This window comes from Cyprinus carpio, chromosome B16, assembly GCF_018340385.1.
Source record: "Cyprinus carpio isolate SPL01 chromosome B16, ASM1834038v1, whole genome shotgun sequence".
NCBI lineage: Eukaryota > Metazoa > Chordata > Actinopteri > Cypriniformes > Cyprinidae > Cyprinus > Cyprinus carpio.
In genome coordinates this window covers 9842041-9863711 of record NC_056612.1, presented here as the reverse complement: position 1 = coordinate 9863711, position 21671 = coordinate 9842041, and the positions used below count along the sequence as shown (strand labels likewise).

The following is a 21671-nucleotide window of genomic DNA, read 5'->3' as shown; positions in this document are numbered from 1 at the left end:
GTGATAATTCTGAAAGGACATACCTGTAATCTGTTGCTATAGTAACGAACACAATTTCATGTGTATCGTGGTCTTATTTTAGTGCAGTTGTCTCACAGCCACTGCAGACAAATATTGAGATAAACTTTATAAAGTATCATCTATTTATATTAAATTGGTATCTTCTCCGAGACCAATTTTGTGACCATTATTGAGCCGATTCTTTTCATTCAGCTGGAATGCTTAACGTGACTTAATGCATTAAAAGTTTTTTTTTTTTTTTTTAAAGACCAAACTCATTAAACACATTACTAATAAAGTATTCTATTCACAGACAAGCAGGTGAGTCCAGAATAAGAATGCAATGCGTTTAATTACGTGTTAAGCATTTTCCTCCCATAGAAAACCATAGCCTAAAAGGAAAACGCTTAACGTGGTGTAATGCATTAAAACGTGTTTTAAAAATACCAAACTCAGTAAACATTTTTAATAAAGCATTGTATTTACAAAAACAAATAAGCAGGTAATGGGAGGAAAATACTTAACTCGCGTTGCGTTCGAATTCTGCGCTCATATCTGCTTGTCTGTGAATAGAGTGCTTTATTAATCATTTGTTTACTGAGTTTGGTCTTTTTAAAACACATTTTTAATGCATTAAGTCATGTACTTTCACGTTAAGCGTGTTTTAGAATGTTTCAGTGATTCGACTGGTCCATAAGATTAAACTTGCAGCAGCTAACATCTCGTGATTCAATAAATCAGACATAGTGAGTCAAGTTAACAATAAACAACTGTGCATTATAATGAAGGCTTTGTAAAACTGCACAGCATTTTTAGCTTTTTAAACAAACTACGCACACATTTCATATCATGCATGTCTATGAAAGACGATCGAACCAATCAGAGTAGGTATGGGGCGGGGCGACACGTGCAGCCCCGCCCCAGGTGCAGCCCCGCCTCGATCTGCAGGCTGCAGCCGGGTGTACTTGAGTATACCTGATTAGTAGTGGGTGACATCACCGGGGGCGTGTTCACATTTGCATAATAATGATACAGTTCAGGTTAAACTTTCATTCACCTTTGGTCTAAAAAAAACACGTTTTTCTTTGATGGAGCGTGTAATTTGAGTGCATATACTTGAAAACAGTGAGAAGACTATTGTTGTAAATTAGTTCAATCGATTAGATTTTTGAAAGCTTAGTTTTTAAATGAATATATATATATATATATTTGCAAATAAATACCGGTAAATTATAGCAAACGTAAATGGGGGTAAATCAGTATATAATCATTTAGAGAGCTTGAAGGCATTGCTTATTTTTAGCTACTTTAGAGATTGAAATATATATATATATATATATATATATATATATATATATATATATATATATATATATATATATATATATATAATATATAAATTAGATGCCAAAATTTTGAGCTAGAAACGAAACAATTCCTAGCAGCATAGAGAGCATAAGAAACAGGATTAGTGCAGCCAAATTGTTCGAGTCACTAGAGGACAGTATTGTGACGCTGCTTTATATTTCTTTCATGACAATCTTCATTGTCAAAATTAATAATCAGGACTTCCCTTTATTATATGCATTCGTAACATTTGCTGTGTGTGTGTGTGTGTGTGTGTGTGTTTTATCCAAACCTAAACTCACTGATTAATAACATTAATTTCTCATTAATTCTGAATGAACTATTTCCTCCCCATTTCGCAGGTCATTTAGGTTATTTGCACTGAAATGGCACAAACATTGCACAATATGTTTGCGAAAGCTGAAAGTAAAGGTTACTGTGAATGGTGTGAGAGGTGGCGAGAGGAGGAGTAGCTGAACGGAGTTAAAGGGCGCGTGGAGATCTCACGAGCTCCACACACTCACGGAAACACAACCGCAGCTACTTCCGCCCACACTAAAGATGGCGGCTCCCTTCATGGAGAAATTAGCCGAATATTTAGGTTCACCCGAACCGGCGGTTCGATTGATTCTGTCAATCTTATTAGGTAAGTGGACGGCGCACAAGCGAGATTATTTAGACTCTGCCGCGGGTTTGTAATGCGTGTCGTTAGGAGTCAATAAAACGTGGACAGTTATGTAGTTGTAGTTGTACTAGAAGTGTGCTCAAGTCATCACACAGCTGTCCACCGTGCTCCCAGCAGCAACAACAACACGCTACCAACAACAACAATCTCCATTCACACCGACTGCAGTCAAAACCAAAGGTCGACAAGGGTGACCTCATGTCCGGCGAGATTTCATGCTCAGCTGCACACAACTGCCATGAATGTTCGGACTCAAAGTAGTTCCAGTCTCGTTAGAGCTTCGTCTGACAGCTGCCCCTTTATTCTGCTGCTGAATTGTAGTTGTTTGACCCACAGTTAGTTGTAACCTTTCAATGCAAATCAAGTTGGTTTTCCAGCTATCAGGTTACAGGTTGATAAGAATAGGAGAGTGAGAACAGATAGCAGGGTGATCTGTACTTTGGTCAGGTGCATTGCAGTGGACTGCTTAACCACTTCAACCAGATGAATGACACGGTGCTGCTAGACTTTGTTTGACCATTTGCATGATTCCAGTGCAAAGACTGATACTTTACTGTGTTTTAATGTGTCTGTAAGTGTCAATGAAGTTTTAACAGTATGGCATCAGAATGATGCCTACTAAACTTTTCCAGGGCGTTTTTTGCTTGATGCCTTTGAGTCCATTTCTATTGTAAATCTGTACTGAATGAAATCCTGAATTGTTTTGATATTTATTCATTCATGTATGGTAAAACTGAAATGCAGAACTATATGTCAGAGAATGAAGACTTCCTACAGTTAAAAGGTGTCACAGAACACTGAAAAATGAGAATAGCATGATACACGTATAAGAAAAAAAATTAACACCCATAAAGTTTCAAATATTTTAACCTTTACCAGGGATGCACAATATATTTTCCCATTTAGATTACCAACTAATGCAAACTTAAAACAGAGTTGTTATTGTTGAATAAAACTACAACTATTAAAAAAAACTTTGAAAACTAACTTTGAAAAAACTTTAAAAAAGAAAAAAAAAAGAGAAAATTAAAAAAGTTGACTTGGCGACTAATTGAAATAAAATAAGCTGGTTGAAGTGCTGCACATTTACTAAAACTAAAACAGAAATAAAATAAATTAACACTAAATAGAAATATTAAAAATAAGAAAAACACCAAATGACTAAATTAAACCTCAAAATGTAAAATAATAAAAGCAGATGTTTGTTAAATGCATTCTTTACATAAATAATGTGTATATTCCTTTTATCATACTGTACATTATAATATTTATGATGCCTAACTTTACCTCTTGTATTAAACCGTATTATTTGTATTTCTAGCATTCTTGTATTGTTTGTCATTTTCAGACAAAATATTATAGAATATTTATATTACTTATAAAATCACTTAATGGTCACAATAACATGAGAATAATCATCAACTTGTCAGTGTCATTCATCATTTTAATACTGGCACATCCTTAATTCTTTACTTTTCAGTTGAGCTTTCAGAAATCCTGTTTTTATATTCCTGCTTGACTTTTAACTGGCCACACCCTCAAATCAGGTGTAACACATTCCAGTCCGTCAAAGCTTTCTCTGCTGTGTCGCACCCTCAGAAGACAATTGTTATGTGCCATAATGGACGTTGATTCGACTGTTAGGGTTTTGTCTACAGTTGCATCACATCATGAGCCTAATCTGTTTCTCTCTGTTTTCTCTGTAGGTTATCCCTTTGCACTGGTGTACCGGTGGTTTTTCTTTCATCAGTCTGCAACAGTTGTTCATCTCTTCCACACATTCTCCGGGCTGGCACTGGCCACGTTTAATTTTGGTGAGAGAGAGAAGGAAGCAGGGAAAGAGTGAAGAACTGAACGATCTGATAACTAGTGTCCTCAAAACTGTAACACGTTTAAGTTAGACCTACTAGCTTTTTTTAGTCTTATGATCTATGGCCGGGCTCGTCGACTAGCAGTTAGCGGCTGTTGGTCCATATTTAGACTGGAGCTTTTTTACTGTAGTTCAGCTCCCCTGGTTTCCCTAATCCTGAACTTGCTCTGTTCACACACATTCGATTCTTATTTAATATGACACGCAAGCCTTAAGCATTCTCCAAACTGAGCAACATCACAGCTGGTTCTTTTTTTCATCATCTCAAATGCAATCTGTAAATTTGTGCAAAAGTTCAAAACACTCTTTTTACTGAATAGGAGTTTTAAAAGGGAAGATTAAGATTGTTATGTAATATCATAGTTCTGTTTCAGACACCCCACCACCACCCCGCCTTATGCGGTTGATTTGAGTCAAAGATATGATCTTAAGCAAATATTTTTTAACATTCTTTCTCAGGTTCCTAATTTGAAAACGGTTCCTCTAAAATTCTTAAAATACTATATTACGACTGTTTAAAAGTTTTGGGTTTTTAAGGTTTTTTGTTATGTTTTTGAAAGAAGTCTTATGTTCATCAAAGCTGCATTTATTTGATCAAATAAACACAGTAATATTGTGAAATATTATTACAATTCAGTTTAAAATCATTCCAGTATGCTGAATTGTTGAAAACAGTTAGCTGCTTATTGTTTTTTTTTTGTGGAAACTGATAATTTCTTTTCAGGATTCTTTAATGAATATAGTGTTCAAAAGAACAGCATTTTATTTGAAATTGCTATTTTTGCAGCAATGTAAAAGTCTTGCTAGATGTCCGATGACCAAGTGGCTTTGGCCCCTGTCAGATTTGCCCTTGAATAATTTGTCACTTGTTTAAATATTCTGAAGGTAGAGTTCTGCTCTGTAAAGTTATTGACTCTTTAGTGTCCTTGAGAATAATGGCGGGAAAATGAAGGGTATCCTGACTAACTGCTCTGCGGTCTGTGGTAATGATTTCCTGCTGACTGTGGCTTTGACATAAAGAAGATTGTGACACAGAGCCATGAGGTTTTGTTGCCATGGCGATTACCCCTTGTGGTCAGAATGTAGTTAATGAGAATATGAGTGGTAGGTTGAAAAGCAAGCTAATGAAAACCGAAGAGTGTTGTATTGGGAAATGTGATAATTAACTTGTGCTTGTATTCTGTGTCTTTGATTTCTTTGTGCTGCATTCGGATCTAACAGCAGGTCTGTCTTAATCTGAGATATTTCTCTCTGACTTGTTTAAAAGAATTCTTTTTTGAAGTGATAGTTCAGACAAAAATGACAGTATTCTCTTTCTCAGCGTCATTCACTTGCAGTCATGTTGTTACAAACTCATAAGATCTTTCTTCAGAAGAATGCAAAAGAAGATTTTTTTGAAGAATGTTAAAGCAACGTTTTACTTTTCTTCCATATAATGAATGTGAAAGGAAAACTGGGTCTCACAGGCTTCAAAATGAAAATGCCAAAAATTGTCGTTTTTCACTGATAATCTTCCGCTCAACTTTTCATTGCTCTACAATGTTTAAAAAAGTCATGGTCTTTGAAAATATTACATCAAACACAATTGGTTCTCGCATGTCTCATGAGCAGATCTCATTAATGTCAAAGTTGCAATATTTGATTTGTCAGTGAATAAATAAAATTTTTTAGTTTGTATCTTGCGTATGGTTTCAGAAAACGTAGAATAGTGCACTTTCATATACATAGAAAATATCACTTTTATTATACTTTTAATAGCGTTTTTGGTATTTTGGAGTTCAATTTCATATATGGAAAACAGACTAAAAGAGAGACCTCCATAAAGGTCATCAGTCATTTAAAAAATAAACCTCCTTTTGTGTTCCACAGAAGAAGAAAAAAAGGCATACTGGTTTGAAATGACATGAGGTTGAGTAAATGTTAACAAAGCTGTCATTTTGGATGAAGTATTCTGTTCCATTTTTATTCTTCATAATGCTGATAAAGTGTAATATTGTTATCTGCTGCTCAGGTAGCACTGGAATGCAATAACATCATCTCTATGTCCTTCTCTCAGGGTCTCAGGTCTGTCACTCCTTCTTATGCATAGTCATTCAGTTCTTGTTGCTGAGGCTGATGGGAAGGACAGTCACATGCGTTTTGAGTAGCTTTAGCTTTCAGATGGTGAGACCACACACACACACACACACACACACACCCATCTCTATATCTGTTCTTGCGCTCTTGATGTGATCTCATGCATGAAATGTTGCAAGCTTATCAGTACCCTATTGGATCATTTATATAAACATGTTTAACATTGAAGTATCAGGCTAATACTTCATGATTTTTCTTACTCGTATGAAGACTTGCCTTACAGACATCCTCCTTGAAAATTGTTATGGGTTATTTTATGTGGGGGTCCCACAGAGCACTGTATAAAACATGATTAAGATTTACTGACTGGTGTATTCTTGTCAGTTTATTTTTTTGACCCTAGACATTAAAACAGTAAAGTCAGTCTCAACACATCCTGAGGGTGTTTTTTGTGTGTTTTTGTGTGGCAGATATATCTGTTGATGGGTTATTACTTCACAGCTACAGACGAGTATGATATCAAATGGACCATGCCTCACTGTGTCCTCACGCTCAAACTCATCGGTATGATACCTGCTTTTAATCTTCCTCATCTGTTACTCAGAATTTATATATGTGACCCTGGACCACAAAACCAGTCTTAAAGCACTGGGGTATATTTTTAGCAATAGCCAAAAAATCATTGTATGGGTCAAAATTATTGATTTTTCTTTTATACCAAAAATCATTAGGATATTAAGTAAAGATCATGTTCCATGAAGATATTTAGTAAATTTCCTACCAAAAATGTATCAAAACTTAATTTTTGAATAGTAATATACATTGCTAAGAACTTCATTTGGACAACTTTAAAGGCGATTTTCTTAGTATTTAGATTTTTTTTGCACCCTCAGATTCCAGATTTTCAAATAGTTGTATCTCAGCCAAATATTGTCCTATCCTAACAAACCATACATCAATGGAAAGCTCATTTATTCAATTTCGACAAATCTACACTTAAGACTAGTTTTGTGGTCCAGGGTCACATATTTACAATATATTTTTTTTAACTGTTTATCACAAGGCTCAGAAGGTGAATCAACATATGGTTACAAACACTTACAAAATGCATTGGTACAAAAATGGTAATATAGTATGAATAATTTTTACTTTAAGTAACTGTTAGATAACTGAAAGGAAATGTAAAATGGAGGAAAAAAATGAACATACAAAATAAATATCCACCCATACAATAAATTAAAAATATATTGACAGATTACCCTAGTGAAAAATAAATATGCTAAAATGTATTTGAAATACATTTATTTCATGCTAAGTATACTACAAATACATTTAAATATTTATGTACTTAATTAAAATACCCTGCAGTTGTACTTTTAGTATCTAAACTGGTATACTTAAAGTCTGCTAAATTCTAACAACTTATCTTGCACTTAATGGACTTTAATTGTGCGGAAGTAGTGCTGAAGTCCAACTAAAGATATACTGAGGTATATTTGATTGTGCTGAATTGAAACTATAGCAAGTGTACTTCAGGTACACTTTAAATATTTTGCATTTAAAGACTGATATTATTCAAAGATCATAAATCTTCATCAGTAGTGACATTAAAACACATATTAGACTTAATAGTGTGCATTGTTTACAAGTAGTACTCCAAATAAAGTTAAATTATAATTTGTATTGAGCTATATGTCAGTAAATATGTTAATAGATTTGAGCTATATTTAGTATTTATTAATATATTTTAAATATATTACTTTTTTTCCTTTTTTACTGTTACTGTTTGTGCTTTTTGTTAGTGTGCTCTTGTAATTATTCTTTATTTTCTGTTTTTTATTTTATTTTTTTATTTTTTTCCACTAACATATAGTTATTTTCCATTATTTAAAAGATGTATTATCACAAATATGTGATCAGCATCACCCTTGTTTTTTTTTCTTAACAACTGATTGTCTGTCAGTGGTAGAGCTCATGTTAAGCCAGCACTGATGAGGATTTCATTTTCTCATTGCAGGTTTAGCGCTTGATTATTATGATGGAGGAAAAGAACAAGTGAGTGTGACTTTATGAGCTGCTATTAACTTCCACACATCGTCTTCCTATCATTATCTCACTCCTTTTCCTCTTCCTGCATCAATCTTTGCAAGTTTATTCACGATTTGAGCACAAGGAACTGATGGGGAACCACAAAGTATCTTCTTCAGTTGTGTAGCAGCCATTCTGCTAAATGACCGTTAAGTGGATAAGTGCAATGATGCCTGGCAAGGTGAAGTGTAATGAAAGTTCCCCAAGAATTAAATGTGTCATCTGTTAGTTCTGTACTTCAGTCTACTCATCTGTGGCTCAGATTAAACACCTCTGTCTAAATATGAATAGTAGGTGTGGCTCGACACAGTTGGCTTCTGATGGTGTGTAAGCGGTTATATCTCTGTTGATCTCTTTCTGTGTCAATTACTGTAGCCACCCTAGAAAGCTGTTTCTTACTCAACTTAAAGCAATGTTTTATTGAGGGCATAAAGATTACTGGATGACCGATAATAAATCCTGGTTACACCTAGTATTAACATCCATCACCGGTAATCGGGTCACAAGTGATCAGACCGATGGTAGTGTCACATCTGGTCAAAGGAGACACATGATATCACTTACTGCATGTTGATAAAGTTTAAGTGGGGAAGAGGATTGCTAAATGTTTTGGACCCTGTATCTAGCACAAACCACTTGTGAACAAATCACTTGATACAGATCTGAGTAGCAGGTGTAAATGAGTTCATACACTCTGCTTTGTTCACTAGCATGACTATAGCACATTCAAAATTGAAAGCATTTTGCCTGTAATGAATCCTACGTTTACATAAGTAGTTCTGGAGAACAAACTTTCTGAATTACACTGCTGTACAAATGTTTTTTTACACTACTGTACAAACGACAGTAGTAAAATAGTACTTTTATTCAGTATAGTTCACCCTAAAATTTAAATTCTGTCATTAAATACTCACCCCCATGTCATTCCAAACCTGTAAGACCTTCTTTCATCTTCAGAACACAAATGAAGATATTTTTGATGAAATCCAAAAGCTTTCTGGCCCTGCATAGACAGCAACACAACTTCAAGGCCCAGAAAGGTAGTAAGTAGTAACATTGTTAAAATAGTCCATGTGACATCAGGGGTTCATCAGTCATGATACTCTCGTGAACACGTGTTGAAGACTGACACATAAGAGAACAAATTATTTTTGTTTTTCTTTGTAGTTTCATAATATTACGGTTGAACCACTGATGTCACATGGACTATTTTAACGGTGTCCACCTTTCTGGACCTTTAACAGTTTTTACTGTGATTTGATAGAATTGAATGTTGCCTTAGTGAGCATAAGAAACTTCTTTCAAAAACAAGACAAAAAAATCTTACCAACCCCAAACTTTTAAATGGTAGTGTATGTCTGTTATCTTCTAAATTTCCCAGCCCCTCTCTTTTAATTCATAGACTCATTTTCTTTATCTTACAGTCTCAGCTGAGTGCAGAGCAGAAGAAGTCTGCCCTCAACTCTACACCGTCTTTGTTGGAGGTTTTTGGTTTCTCATACTTCTATGGAGGCTTCCTGGTAGGGCCTCAGTTTACACTGCAAAACTACCAGCATCTGGTGTCTCGAGAGATGTCCGATGTTCCTGGACAACCACCCAATAGGTGAGTGCACAGCATTTCACACACTAACAATCCCAAACCAATGATTTTACCTCCTGTAAAAAGTTGTTTATTAACATTTAGTGGACACTTTTCATCCAAAATGATTTGCAGGATTCATTTTTCCATTACAAGGACAGTTCCTGTCTTGTGACTTTTACTTGCTTGAGGTCACCGTGATAATGAACAAGTCTTAGTAACTCTTAGTGCTCTTGCAACATGTCTGATCTATTTTATCTTTATCCATTAAGCTATAGACATTCATATAGGCACTGGATGCTCTGATGTTATTGGCTGGCTGTACAACTGACTCTAGAGTTAGAAAATCTAATTACAAATGGGATACATTTCTTGTATAAATAAGATATCATTTCATCTTGAAAAGAAATTAGTTTTCTTTTTTGCTGAAAATGATTATTCTGTATTTTGTTGTTTGTATATGAATTGGAGCAGTGCATAATGCATCATATCATGAGGAAAATAAATGATTATCAGTGCATGAAAAGTCAATCAAAATGCAGACACACTTTGACACGCTTTTTCAGACATAATTTTTTATTATATCCCTGTATGTGAGAAGAGAGAGATACAGAGGACAGTAAAACTCACAATAACATTATGCAGAAAAATATCCATCTTTGCTCCCATTGTCACCACATACCGTCTCTGATATTTACATAAAGTTAAGCTTTTCTCAACTTTATTGACTTGCCGGTGCACACATATCATGACTCCAATTGTCACTGTTGTTGGAAATTGAAAATTAATTATACACTGTTTTGACATCAGCTTAACCAGTGCTGTTAAAGATGCTGTATGTAAGTTTTTGACTCTCTACTAAAGCATAAACATACCATAATATGTTTGCAGATATATAAGAAACATGGTAAGTTAACATACTTATTTATCTGAATAACAATGCTACAGTCAGTTATTCTCCTTTGAAAATGAGCGTTCCGGGCTGAAATGTCAGTCTCTGTTTTGGTTTGTGAAACCCGCCCACTGCCAGGTTACCCAGTTGTATTTCAGCACCCCGGGTTGCCAGTTGGTGGAAAACACTGGATATTTAATTTCATTCACCGCAAGTGTGCTCGTTCCTGTTGGTGTAGTCAATCTGGCAACCTGCATGTGTGTCAAGTCTGAGGAGGAGGGGCCGGGTGAAAAAAACCCTCTCCAATATTTTGAATTTGGACTACAATACCTAGTTCAACCACTCGGTGTCAATCCTACATACAGCACATTTAAGGGCCATTATAAATAGTTATTTCCATTATTATAGTCCTCTGTTAATTAACAATGTAATCTAACAAATGTTTCCTGCTCTTGCAGTGTGGTTCCAGCAATGAAGCGATTTGGTTTAGGTCTGATCACCCTATCAGTCTTTGCGATAGGTGGGCCCCACTACTCAGATAGCTACTACTTAACAGATGAGTTTGAGGTAAGTGAATACACAAAGCCACAAAATCAACAGCCTTGTACCTGAATCTCGTGAGCTGTCACTTGTTCCTGTTCTGGGATCTTTTCAGTGTTGTCCTGATGTTACACAGACTCCCAGTCTGAATGAGAGCGCTCTAAGTCTGTCAGTTACAGTCTTGGCATATATTCTTGAAAATGGAAAACAGTTGGTGCAAGTCAAATAACTGCATTTTGACTGCTGTGGAGGAGGGAGTTAAAATGAGCTCACAGCCAGTTGTATAAATTTAATCTGTTTAGCTTATCAAATGTCACTTTATACATTTCAGGAATCATGCAGGCAGTGAGACTGTAAACTAAACCTAAAAACATTTATTAATTTAACACTGCTATAATATCCAGTAGAAAACCAATGATGTGAATTTAAAACAGTGTAAATGTCTTCCAAAAAATATTTAATAATTTCTTTTTACTTATTTTTTTAATTGCCTGTTGAATTGCCTGTATAAAGTAATATCACATTATTTCTCTCAGACATAATTTCCAAATGTCTTCATGCCAAATATATAATGTAATGTAGTTGTCTTTATATCTTAAGAAGTGGGTCCCTTGCAAGGAGATCATTATATTTAATTGCTAATTTAATCATTTGTGACCGTGGACCACAAAACCAGTCTTACATCGCTGGGATATATTAGTAGCTATAGCCAAAAATACAGTGTATGGGTCAAAATTATAGATTATTCTTTTATGCCAAAAATCGTTAGGATATTAATTCAAGATCATGTTCCATGAAGAAATTTTGTCAATTTCCTACCGTAAATAATTTTTGATTATTAATATGCGTTGCTAAGAACTTCATTTGGACAACATTAAAGGTGATTTTCTCAATATTTAGATTTTTTTTGCACCCTCGGATTCCAGATTTTCAAATAGTTGTACTTACTGATCAGGTGCTGGATTCATGCAACATTACTGCTATTTGCCATTTGCTTCTTATTTCCTTACTTAAGAGAATAACTTTCCCAAAAATTATTTTTAAACAATTTCTTAAGTTTTTAATTCTTGAAAAGAATCGTCTTAAAAACATTAAAATAACATCTTAAAGAGGATAACTGCCAATTTGTCTTCAATGCCCAAAAATAAGATTTTCAATTAACTGGCTTGTTTTCAATTAATAGTTGTAAGTAAACACTAGCTACATATTACAACTAGGGATGTGTAACAATTATTGGTCATGATTATGTGTGACGCAACTCTTTGCTGAATTTGCAAATCAGTAAAATAGTTTTAAAGGGGTCATCGGATGCCCATTTTGCACAAGTTGATATAATTCTTTAGGGTTTTAATGAAATGTGTTTAATTTGGTTTTTTTTGAATTTTTTGTAACATACTTTGGTAAAAATTTCTCATTGGTAGTGTAAAACAGCTCTGTTCACAGAGACCCGTTTCAATGGTAGAGGAAAACAATTGGTAGAGGAAAACTTTGTCCGCCCCTCTCTTCTGTGGGGTCAAGAGCCGTTCTCATGAGACTGTTAACTTTATCCTCATTTAGCCGCGGAACTTGTTAACTAGCACATTATTAGGAAATGCAATTTGCAAAGATTTATTAAACACCTTGTACTCATTTCTTCTGGAAGTGAAGCTGGATCACGAATGATTCACGTGAACATAGACGCATTTATATAGATCGGGGGGCGCATTTCCTTCAAAAACAAATGTAATCCACTGCGTCTTCAGCGGCTCAGATGTCGGGAGTAAATGATGACTGTTATGTTCATTATTACATCCAACAACAGAACACCTCAATCGCTTAGGAGACATTCTTGTCTAAATCTGCTCAGGCGTCGAAACAATGGCTGACTGTTTACAGCTCACTCAGGGTGGGTCTAAGGTAAAACACTAGTGCCAATCAATGATTGTGGGAGGGGCCTGTGCATAACAACGTCACTGTGCCAAGAATCTCAGAACAGCCTGATCTGAGAAAGTGATCTTTATTATTAAAAAATAAAAAAGCACTGGGTGGATTTTTATCATTATAGGGTGGATGTGTACACACACTGCCAACACACATTTATGTTCAAACAACATGTAAAAGTGAATTTTGCATCCAATGACCCCTTTAATTTTATAATTACAACATAACTTTCAACATCATCATTCAGCACAAATGAGAGTGCCCACACACAGGACACATTCACTCTGGCAGCTCACAGACAGACACACACACACACACACACACACACACACACACACACTCACTCTAGAAACAGCAAAATGAAAAGAATGCAACAGACCACTCACTCTAGAAATGAGCTGTAGGGGTCATATGATGTTGCTAAAAAGCACATTATTTTGTGTATGTGGTGTAATGAAATGTGTTTATGTGGTTTAAGGTTCAAAAAACATTTTTTTCCACATACTGTACATTATTGTTGCTCCTCTATGCCCCGCCTTTCTGAAATGCAAGGTATGCTCTAATTGGCCAGCTATCCAGTGCGTTGTGATTGGCCGAATAACTCAAGCGTGTGACAGAAATGTTATGCCCCTTAAAACTGCAGTCGGTAACTTTTGGGGCTCGCGTCGGGCGGAAGAACATTGTAGCCGGAGCTACTTCTCTCTGTTTACATCTTTGGCGATACTGTGCTACTCTGCAGCGTTGCCGACCCCAACCAGACTAAAATAGTCCGAATATAAACACTTATTATATGTGTACCGTAGTGATTCAGGATAAGACAAAAACACGGTTTGGAAAATGGATTCATGATGTACTCGCTCATTATATATATTTTTTACATTTTCAACACAAAACAACACTGTGGCACAGCCCTGCACTGATTGGACCAGAAGAGCCGGGAGCGGTGGATTTTGTTTATATTGGAGAGAAGTAGCTCCGGCTACAATGTTCTTCCGCCAGACGCGAGCCCCAAAAGTTACCGACTGCAGCTTTAACATACTGTGATGCTGTGTCCCAGTGTGATGAGACAAAACCAATAAAACCCATTACAAACAAGGCATTTGTTGCATCCAATGGGGACATAATTACGGATTATAATGACTTATACTGTGTTTTTACACGTTGCGTTGCATCACGCCACGTAAACATAAAACCATGTCTGCATTTGTGATCGGAGAAACGACAAACAAGCGCTACTTTACATTGCTCAAACTCACATTTGAATCATCAGTGGCAAATTCTTTAAATATAAAAATGTACTTAGAGGTTGTGAGTCAGAAGCGCCAGACTGTCCTTGCAAAGTTGGAATTGCCCCACTTTATAGAAACAGCCTTTATGCAAAGCCTTCCCAGCTTCAGGAAACAATCCTCCGTAAAATGCGCTGCACACATCTGAATATTTGGGTCGAACTGTTCTGGAACAATGTTGTAAATACAACTTAACCACTGATTTCTAGTTGTGTCCTCTTTAGGAAGGCCAAACAAAGTAGTTTCGCTTTCACAACGAAATACACAGCGTCTCCACAACATGGCGGCAGTGGCAGCAACAATACTACAGCGAGAATCAAAGTTATGCCTTCTTTCTTTGCGTGAACATTTTGCCAGCGTTATTCAAATCTTCCCACATCGTGACGTAGACATGTGGGGGTGTTTTTAAATGAGGCATTTTAGGAGGGCGTGGACAAGTCTTAACTTTTATAAAGAATATATTTGTGGGTTTGAGAATTTAGTCTTTGCAACTTTAGGGATCTTATCCATGCATGAACAGCTTGTAACACTCCAAAGAGAAAGAAAAACTTGAAATTGCATCATATGACCCCTTTAAAAGTAACAATTCAAAATACATGGTGAATTAGAAAAACCCAACACAGTGCTGAACTCCCATTGAGTCAATTGCTTATGATTATAAAGGTAATCTTCAGGCAGAGTTTTCGGTAATAATCACCATACATTAAGATAAACACCAAAGCCTGTTATTGTCTTCTTAAGAAATAAAGATCGAAATTTGCACCTAGGAACATTCTTATGGACTTCTTGGAATGTGTCTTATGAAATGTCTTAACTTCATTCTTAAGATTTTCATGAGTCCGGCCCGTATGGACGTAAATTTAATTGAAAACATATTATTTTTAGACTGTTTTTGTAAGGCAAAAATCGTGTTCAAAATGAAATAAGACTTGACCTTTTATAATTCATCAGAAGTGATTCATTTCATCTCATCCTTTGTTTTAATCTGTGATTCAGGCACATCCATTCTGGTACAAGTGTGTTTACATGCTAGTGTGGATGAAAATAAACCTGTATAAGTACATCAGCTGCTGGCTAATCACGGTGAGTAAACAACGCAACCACGATCCCCCATTAAGAGCAGACCTGTGGTAATTGATAGTCATTACATTTCATGCTGTGAACCCTGTCAATGTATCTTTATTATCTTCTTGGAGAGATGTTAGTTGTATAACAAGGCAATTAAGATGTGGCCCTCTTTTTCTAGTTAAGAATGTGCATCTGACTACTAGAAGTGCAAATCTAGCCACAGGTGTTCAGTTTGAGGGGATGTAGAACAGGTTTTCAGACTTAAAACTGTCTATAGATTGTGATTTGTAGGTGTGTTTGCATTATTTTGATTGTTTGACATACAGTAGTCCTTTCTTTGTCCTAGAATTTTTCTTTGACAATAGTGACCCAAACAAGTCAAACTAAAAATGTCATTATCATGTATGACAGTACAATATGTCATGATTTTTTTTCCCAAATTCTGTTTTAATTTTTCTGGACTCCTCTTTAATGGTTGAATTGAATTGTATTGTATTAATCAAAAGCATGTCTAACTAATTAAAATCATGAAACTTACATTATTTCACATCAATTTATTAAAAATTTAACAAAAATTACATGTTTAGGGCCTTGTTTTATTTTTTGTCACCATTTGTTTTATTGTTACCAAATTCTACCAAATTCTGAGTTTACATTTCTGTGTATGTATGATATGAGGATATTTTTACTCCGATGAAACGGAAATGCCCAGGAAGTGACTCTCAGAGCAGTCCTGGAGATGTTGTTCATGTATTTATGTCCTCATTTAGAGAATCGGTGGAGACACTAAATTCACCAGGACCATCAAGCGTGCCTCAGTGTGTCTGTAGTAAACTAAACCACGCATCTGCACCACTCATTCACAGATACACACAGAACATACAGGATTCATATTTAAATTGTCTTTTTGCGGCTTAATATATATAGATACTAGTCCATATCGCAATTTGATTTAAGAGTAAGGACCTACTTTTGATTAATTCATTCAAAATTTGACAAATTCCATTTTTATGACTGGATTCCGTGATTCCGCATCACGGAAATAATAGGGACCTAAATATGTGTGACTTCAGTGTCCAAAATCACTAACTGCATACCAAATGACGCACTATACACTATGCGCTTATACACTATGTACTTACACACTATGTACTCAACCATGTAGTGTATGAATTTTACAAGGTTATTTTGTCAAGGTTATTTTAATAATCTGAGTCTGATAGCCCCTTCCCCTTCACAACGTAATTAAAGCTGCGACAGTTGAGTGCATGAAGTGTCCAACATTCCACACTTCATTTTTTCAGATATTTAAGTGCACTTTTCCTTTGGAATTTTCAGTGTGAACGCACTACTCTCACTATCTACACTACAAAGCATCATAGAATAGTGCAGAAGTACGAGATTTAGGATGCACCTACTGAATGCAGATTTCTCTCTCATATATTTATATTGATATATTTATACTTAGGAAGGTGTGTGTATACTCTCTGGGCTGGGCTATAATGGGAAGAATGAAAAAGGGGAGCACCAATGGGATGCCTGTGCAAATGTGAGGCTGTGGCTATTTGAGACCACACCGTTCTTCACAGGAACCATCAATTCCTTCAACATCAACACAAACGCTTGGGTTGCCAGGTATGCACATGCTTTTAGACAGTTGACATTTATTGCAATCAGAGTCTTTCAAAATCTTTTTTTTTTTTTTTTTTTTATGTATGTGTCAATTAATTTTCTCTTAATTTCTCTTTTCTTTCCACCCTTGTTCTTCAATACAGGCACGTGTTTAAGAGGCTGAAGTTTTTGGGTAACAAGTTGTTATCTCAAATGTTCACATTGTTATTCCTGGCGATCTGGCATGGCTTGCACTCTGGGTACCTCATCTGCTTCTCCTTGGAGTTCATCATTGTCAATGTGGAGAGACAGGTAACCATGGCAACATTGCTATACCAGACATGTGGCGTGAAGTTTAGAATCAAGAAGACTGAAGTCTTTGAGTCACATACTTTCATGCCAGCCAAAGGCAGATCTTAAAGTTTGCAGCTTTGAAGAGACAGTGTTTCTGAGATTAGTAACTCTCCTAAGAATTTCAAGATTTATATTCTTGCTCTTCTGTGAGGGATGGAGCAAAACTAACTGCATTGAAGAATACTTATAGATCAGTAGTGAGGTTATCAAATATTTAATTTATCTTGAAGAGATTACACAGAGTGTATGTGTGTGTGTGTGTGTGTGTGTGTGTATATATATCTTATCTCATATTTCTGAATACAAGTGTTAATATCTTTGTTTTTTTAATCATATTAACGCCAATTGAGATGAGTGATTGAGGTACTAAACTGCATTTTCAAACATAGAAACAGATGGTAAGATTCAGCTGGCAATGACAGTATGGTACTTAAAGGGATACTCCACCCCAAAATGAAAATTTTGTCATTATTACTTACCCCCATGTCGTTTCAAAACTGTAAAAGCTTTGTTTATCTTCGGAACACAATTTAAGATATCTTGGATGAAAATTGGGAGGCTTGTGACTGTCCCATAGACTGCCAAATAAATACACTATCAAGGTCTGGAAAAGTATGAAAAGCATTATCAGAATAGTCCATCTGCCTTCAGTGATTCAATCATAACGTTATGAAGCGTACGCTCTTCTGTGTCAGCCGCGCTGCACTGATGTGCTGTTTTCTTTCAAACAAAACGTAAATATACGTATCCTTTTGGCGCGGCTGACACAGAAGAGCGTACACCCCCTGCGTACTGCTCAGATTCACCAAAATGGCTCTACGCTGATTTGGAGAGACACAGAGGAGAGGAATTGTTGAATAAAGTCGTTATTTTTGTTTTATTCGCGTACAAAAAGTATTCTTGTCGCTTCATTACGTTACGGTTTAATCACTGATGGCAGATGGACTATTCTGATGATGCTTTTCATACTTTTCTGGACCTTGACAGTGTTATTTATTTGGCAGTCTATGGGACAGTCTCAAGCCTCCCGGTTTTCATCCAAAATATCTTAAATTGTGTTCTGAAAACGAACAAAGCTTTTACAGGTTTGGAACGACATGGGGGTAAGTGATTAATGACAAAATTTTCATTTTGGGGTGTAGTATCCCTTTAAGAATGGCAGTTGCAGTTGATGCAAGTAGTTTGCTGGTAAAACGTAATCTTACAGGTTGGACAGGAAGCATCTCACGCTTGTAGTCCTGTTTTGAAAATGACAAATAGTGCTCACGTCAGAAAATGTGAGACATCAGTAGACATTAAATGAAAGTCGATGGAATATTTACAAATTACATTTCCTGTCTGAGACAAAACACATTTTTTTGATGAATGCTGATGGTAGAGCTTGATTATTAACCTTCTCAGGAGAAAAAGAAAACAAGTTGAAATGTAATATTGTTCAGTGAACTCTGGCTCTAGGTGAAATTGAAACACTGTGTATGTTTACTTGTGGTATGTATCCACCGGTGCGGAGTGAGTGGAGCGAAGTGTTTTCACTTTTTATGGGATCTGAGTGACAGGCTCATTCAGGGAAATTGACAGAGGAGCAAAGCAAGCAACATTTATTAATCTATGTAGGTCAATGTTAATGGACCCTTTTCACAGACTGTGATGTGTTGCAACATTGTAAATCTAGCAGCTTTTTTATATTTTCATTTTAAATAAAAGTAATGTACATTTTTAACACTATAGTTTGCGTTTTCCTTTGCTATTGGGGCAAATGAGAACACACACAAAAAGACATTTGTTTTAGTTTCATTTACCACTATAAAAGTTTCCCCAACAATGACTACTTTCATTTCTGGGAACCCCAGAAATGTGAAAAAGGTCCATTTATCAATATAGCATTGTTCATTGTTTATTCATGTTTATTCTTAAAGTGGAAGTTAATGTTAATTCATGCAACTTGAATAGCATATAGAGCATTTCTTGTGCACAAGCGGACACATGCTGTTAGACAAAGGCTTTAGAAAGTGGCTAAAAGTAATAAAACTGTTTTGTAAATATTGTTGCAGGCTGAGTCAATGGTGCGGGACAGTCCTTTGCTGACATCTATTGCTCAGAGTCATCTGTATCCAGTTGTATATGTAGTACAGCAGTTAATTCACTGGCTCTTTATGGGATACCCTCTGGTGCCATTCAGCCTCTTCACTTACGACAAATGGCTCAAGGTGTGTTCTTATTGCTCAGCATCATAAATCTGATGTTGAAAGTGGGATGTTCATGATCTTTACCTCCTGTACCCATCCAAGTGTTTGCTAGTGTCATTTACATTTGAAATGTTTTTTTTTTCCAGGTGTACTCCTCTATATATTTCTGTGGTCACATCTTTTTCTTCATTGCCTTTCTCGTCCTGCCATACCTCCGCAAGGTGTTCGTGCCTCGAAAAAGAGGCAGTGAGAAAAAGGAGGATTAATTAAAATGGTAAATTTAGCATCTCTCTCTTCTAAACTCTACGGTTTGTACCACCTGTCTGTTCTCACTGAGTGTCAGATCTATTCTTTCCTGTGGAATCTAATGCTGGCATGTCAGTACTCATATGAACACCTTCACAATTACATAATTGCAAGTTGGAAACTTAAAAATATTCTTTGCTCAGTTTTTATATGGTATTTATTTCATGTGATCCTAAAGATTGCAGAAATCATTCTTATGTGCTGATTTGGTGCTCAAGAAACATTTATTATTATCAATGTTGAAAATAGTTGTGCTACTTAATTTTTGTGTCAAAACCATTGTTTTTTTTTCTTCAGGATTCATTGATCAATTTGTTGATCATTGAACATTTGTTTATTTGTTTGCACCACTTTTTTGGGGGATTTGAGAAGCAGATTCTTTAGATGTGACTGTGTGAAGATGAAAATTGATCAGCTTTTTCCCTCTTTCTCTTACACAGGTTTGACTGAAGTGAACTGTGACTTTTAAAGAGCGCCTGAAGAGGACAAATTTTAAGGCCTTTAGTAATATATTACTATTTACATACAACACTGATGTGTGTGTACAAATGTTAGTCCGTTGGAACGTTTTTTTGCATTCTTTGGGTGGACTGTAATGAAAAAGGTTTAAAGCTGCAGAAATACAAGCATTTTTGAAGTTCAATATTTGTGAAATAAGATTTACTGATGTTTGGTGGCTAAAAATATTTATACTGTGTCTGCTCATACCATTGCACTCATTACTTAGTAATGATCTCATTTCCTGTCTCCTGTCTTATCAGAGAACTGGCTTTGGCTGTCGCTGAGGCCATGTGTGCACTTATAGAGGGGACGCAGAGCATGCATTTCAAAGATGGAAACAAATTAAATGTTTAATTTTCCTTTGCTAGGAATATTTCAACCTCACTTACCCTAAAAAGACAATGAAATGTGTATAAAAAAAAATGCCTGGCATTACAAATGAATGTTTTTCATTTTTATAACCATTTTTTCTTGTGACCAGACAACTTCGATGAGGATTTTTCTTTTTTTAAGAATGGGTTTTATGGTAACTATATTTTGTATAGCTTTTTTGACACTTTCAAAAAAGGATCATCATTCTGTCATCTCATCCTCTCACTCCATATAACAGTCTGTCCATCCATCTGACCTTTTCTCATTCACTCCATTTTTCTCCAACAAATCTTTTTTGTCCAGTGTATGAGTGAAACAGAAACCACAGCAACATATATGCTACCAGCCAGAATCATGAATATGGTGGTAAATTTGTGTCAGTATTATTAAGAGCAGAGTATTTAAATTATAACAAGTATTTTAGTAAATTGTGCACACCAATGGCACTATTAAAAACTGCTGTGTTAAATCCTCATCGCACATCAGGATCTGCTCTCAATAATTCTTGTGCATATTTGCCTTCGTATCAGTTTTGTATGACATGACATATTGAAGATCCTTGGCACAAATATACATGACTCTTCAGTGAGGGCTAAAACCTGCACCCAGATTCAATCCAAGGGAGCAGAGGCTCACTGTAGCATCAAAGTTGTTTTATAATATTTATACATGTGGTTGCAAATTTTATGGATGTAAAAATAGTTTTTGGGAAACAACTACTGCCTTACTGCTACCAAATGTACAAAAAAGAGTGAGAAAGAAAGAGAGCGAGAGAGAGAGAGAAAACAACTACTTTTAAACAAAACCGTTTTTTGTAATACACATTAAAAATGCTGGATTTGAACAAAGTCTGCTCTGGTGTGTTCTGGTGTTTCTGAATTGTGGTGTCAGGGTTTTATATCTGTCTGCAATGGGAGCCGATATGACGTCATCTTGCAGTCTGGGCCCTAGAGCTGAAGCGCAGATTGTGAGAGTGAGGAGTCCAAACGC

At 35.8% G+C, this 21671-nt stretch overlaps 1 protein-coding gene across 2 annotated transcripts; it reads left to right on the top strand.

Moving 5' to 3' along the window:
- The first annotated feature begins 1838 nt into the window (after positions 1-1838).
- On the top strand, positions 1839-21529 carry LOC109048698 (lysophospholipid acyltransferase 5-like). 2 transcript variants are annotated; one of them, XM_042740613.1, is made up of 13 exons: positions 1839-1993; positions 3739-3846; positions 5956-6065; positions 6449-6542; positions 7996-8033; positions 9491-9669; positions 10996-11104; positions 15280-15366; positions 16820-16986; positions 17127-17274; positions 19368-19523; positions 19649-19776; positions 20249-21529. In XM_042740613.1, the coding sequence occupies exons 1-12, from the start codon at positions 1909-1911 to the stop codon at positions 19766-19768; spliced, it is 1401 nt and encodes a 466-aa protein (XP_042596547.1). In that variant the 5' UTR covers positions 1839-1908; the 3' UTR covers positions 19769-19776; positions 20249-21529. The 2 variants fall into 2 exon arrangements, with proteins under 2 accessions (XP_042596547.1, XP_042596548.1); XM_042740614.1 differs by having other exon boundaries at positions 1841-1993; positions 5959-6065.
- Positions 21530-21671: the final 142 nt, after the last annotated feature.

What these genes read in the sequence shown, in the direction of transcription:
- LOC109048698 (XM_042740613.1), top strand. Translation starts at nt 1,909, where the DNA reads ATGGCGGCTCCCTTCATGGAGAAATTAGCCGAATATTTAGGTTCACCC. An exon ending in ATGATGGAGGAAAAGAACAA is followed by an intron (nt 8,034 to 9,490) that starts GTGAGTGTGACT and finishes TTTATCTTACAG; the next exon opens with TCTCAGCTGAGTGCAGAGCA. An exon ending in TTGTCAATGTGGAGAGACAG is followed by an intron (nt 17,275 to 19,367) that starts GTAACCATGGCA and finishes ATATTGTTGCAG; the next exon opens with GCTGAGTCAATGGTGCGGGA.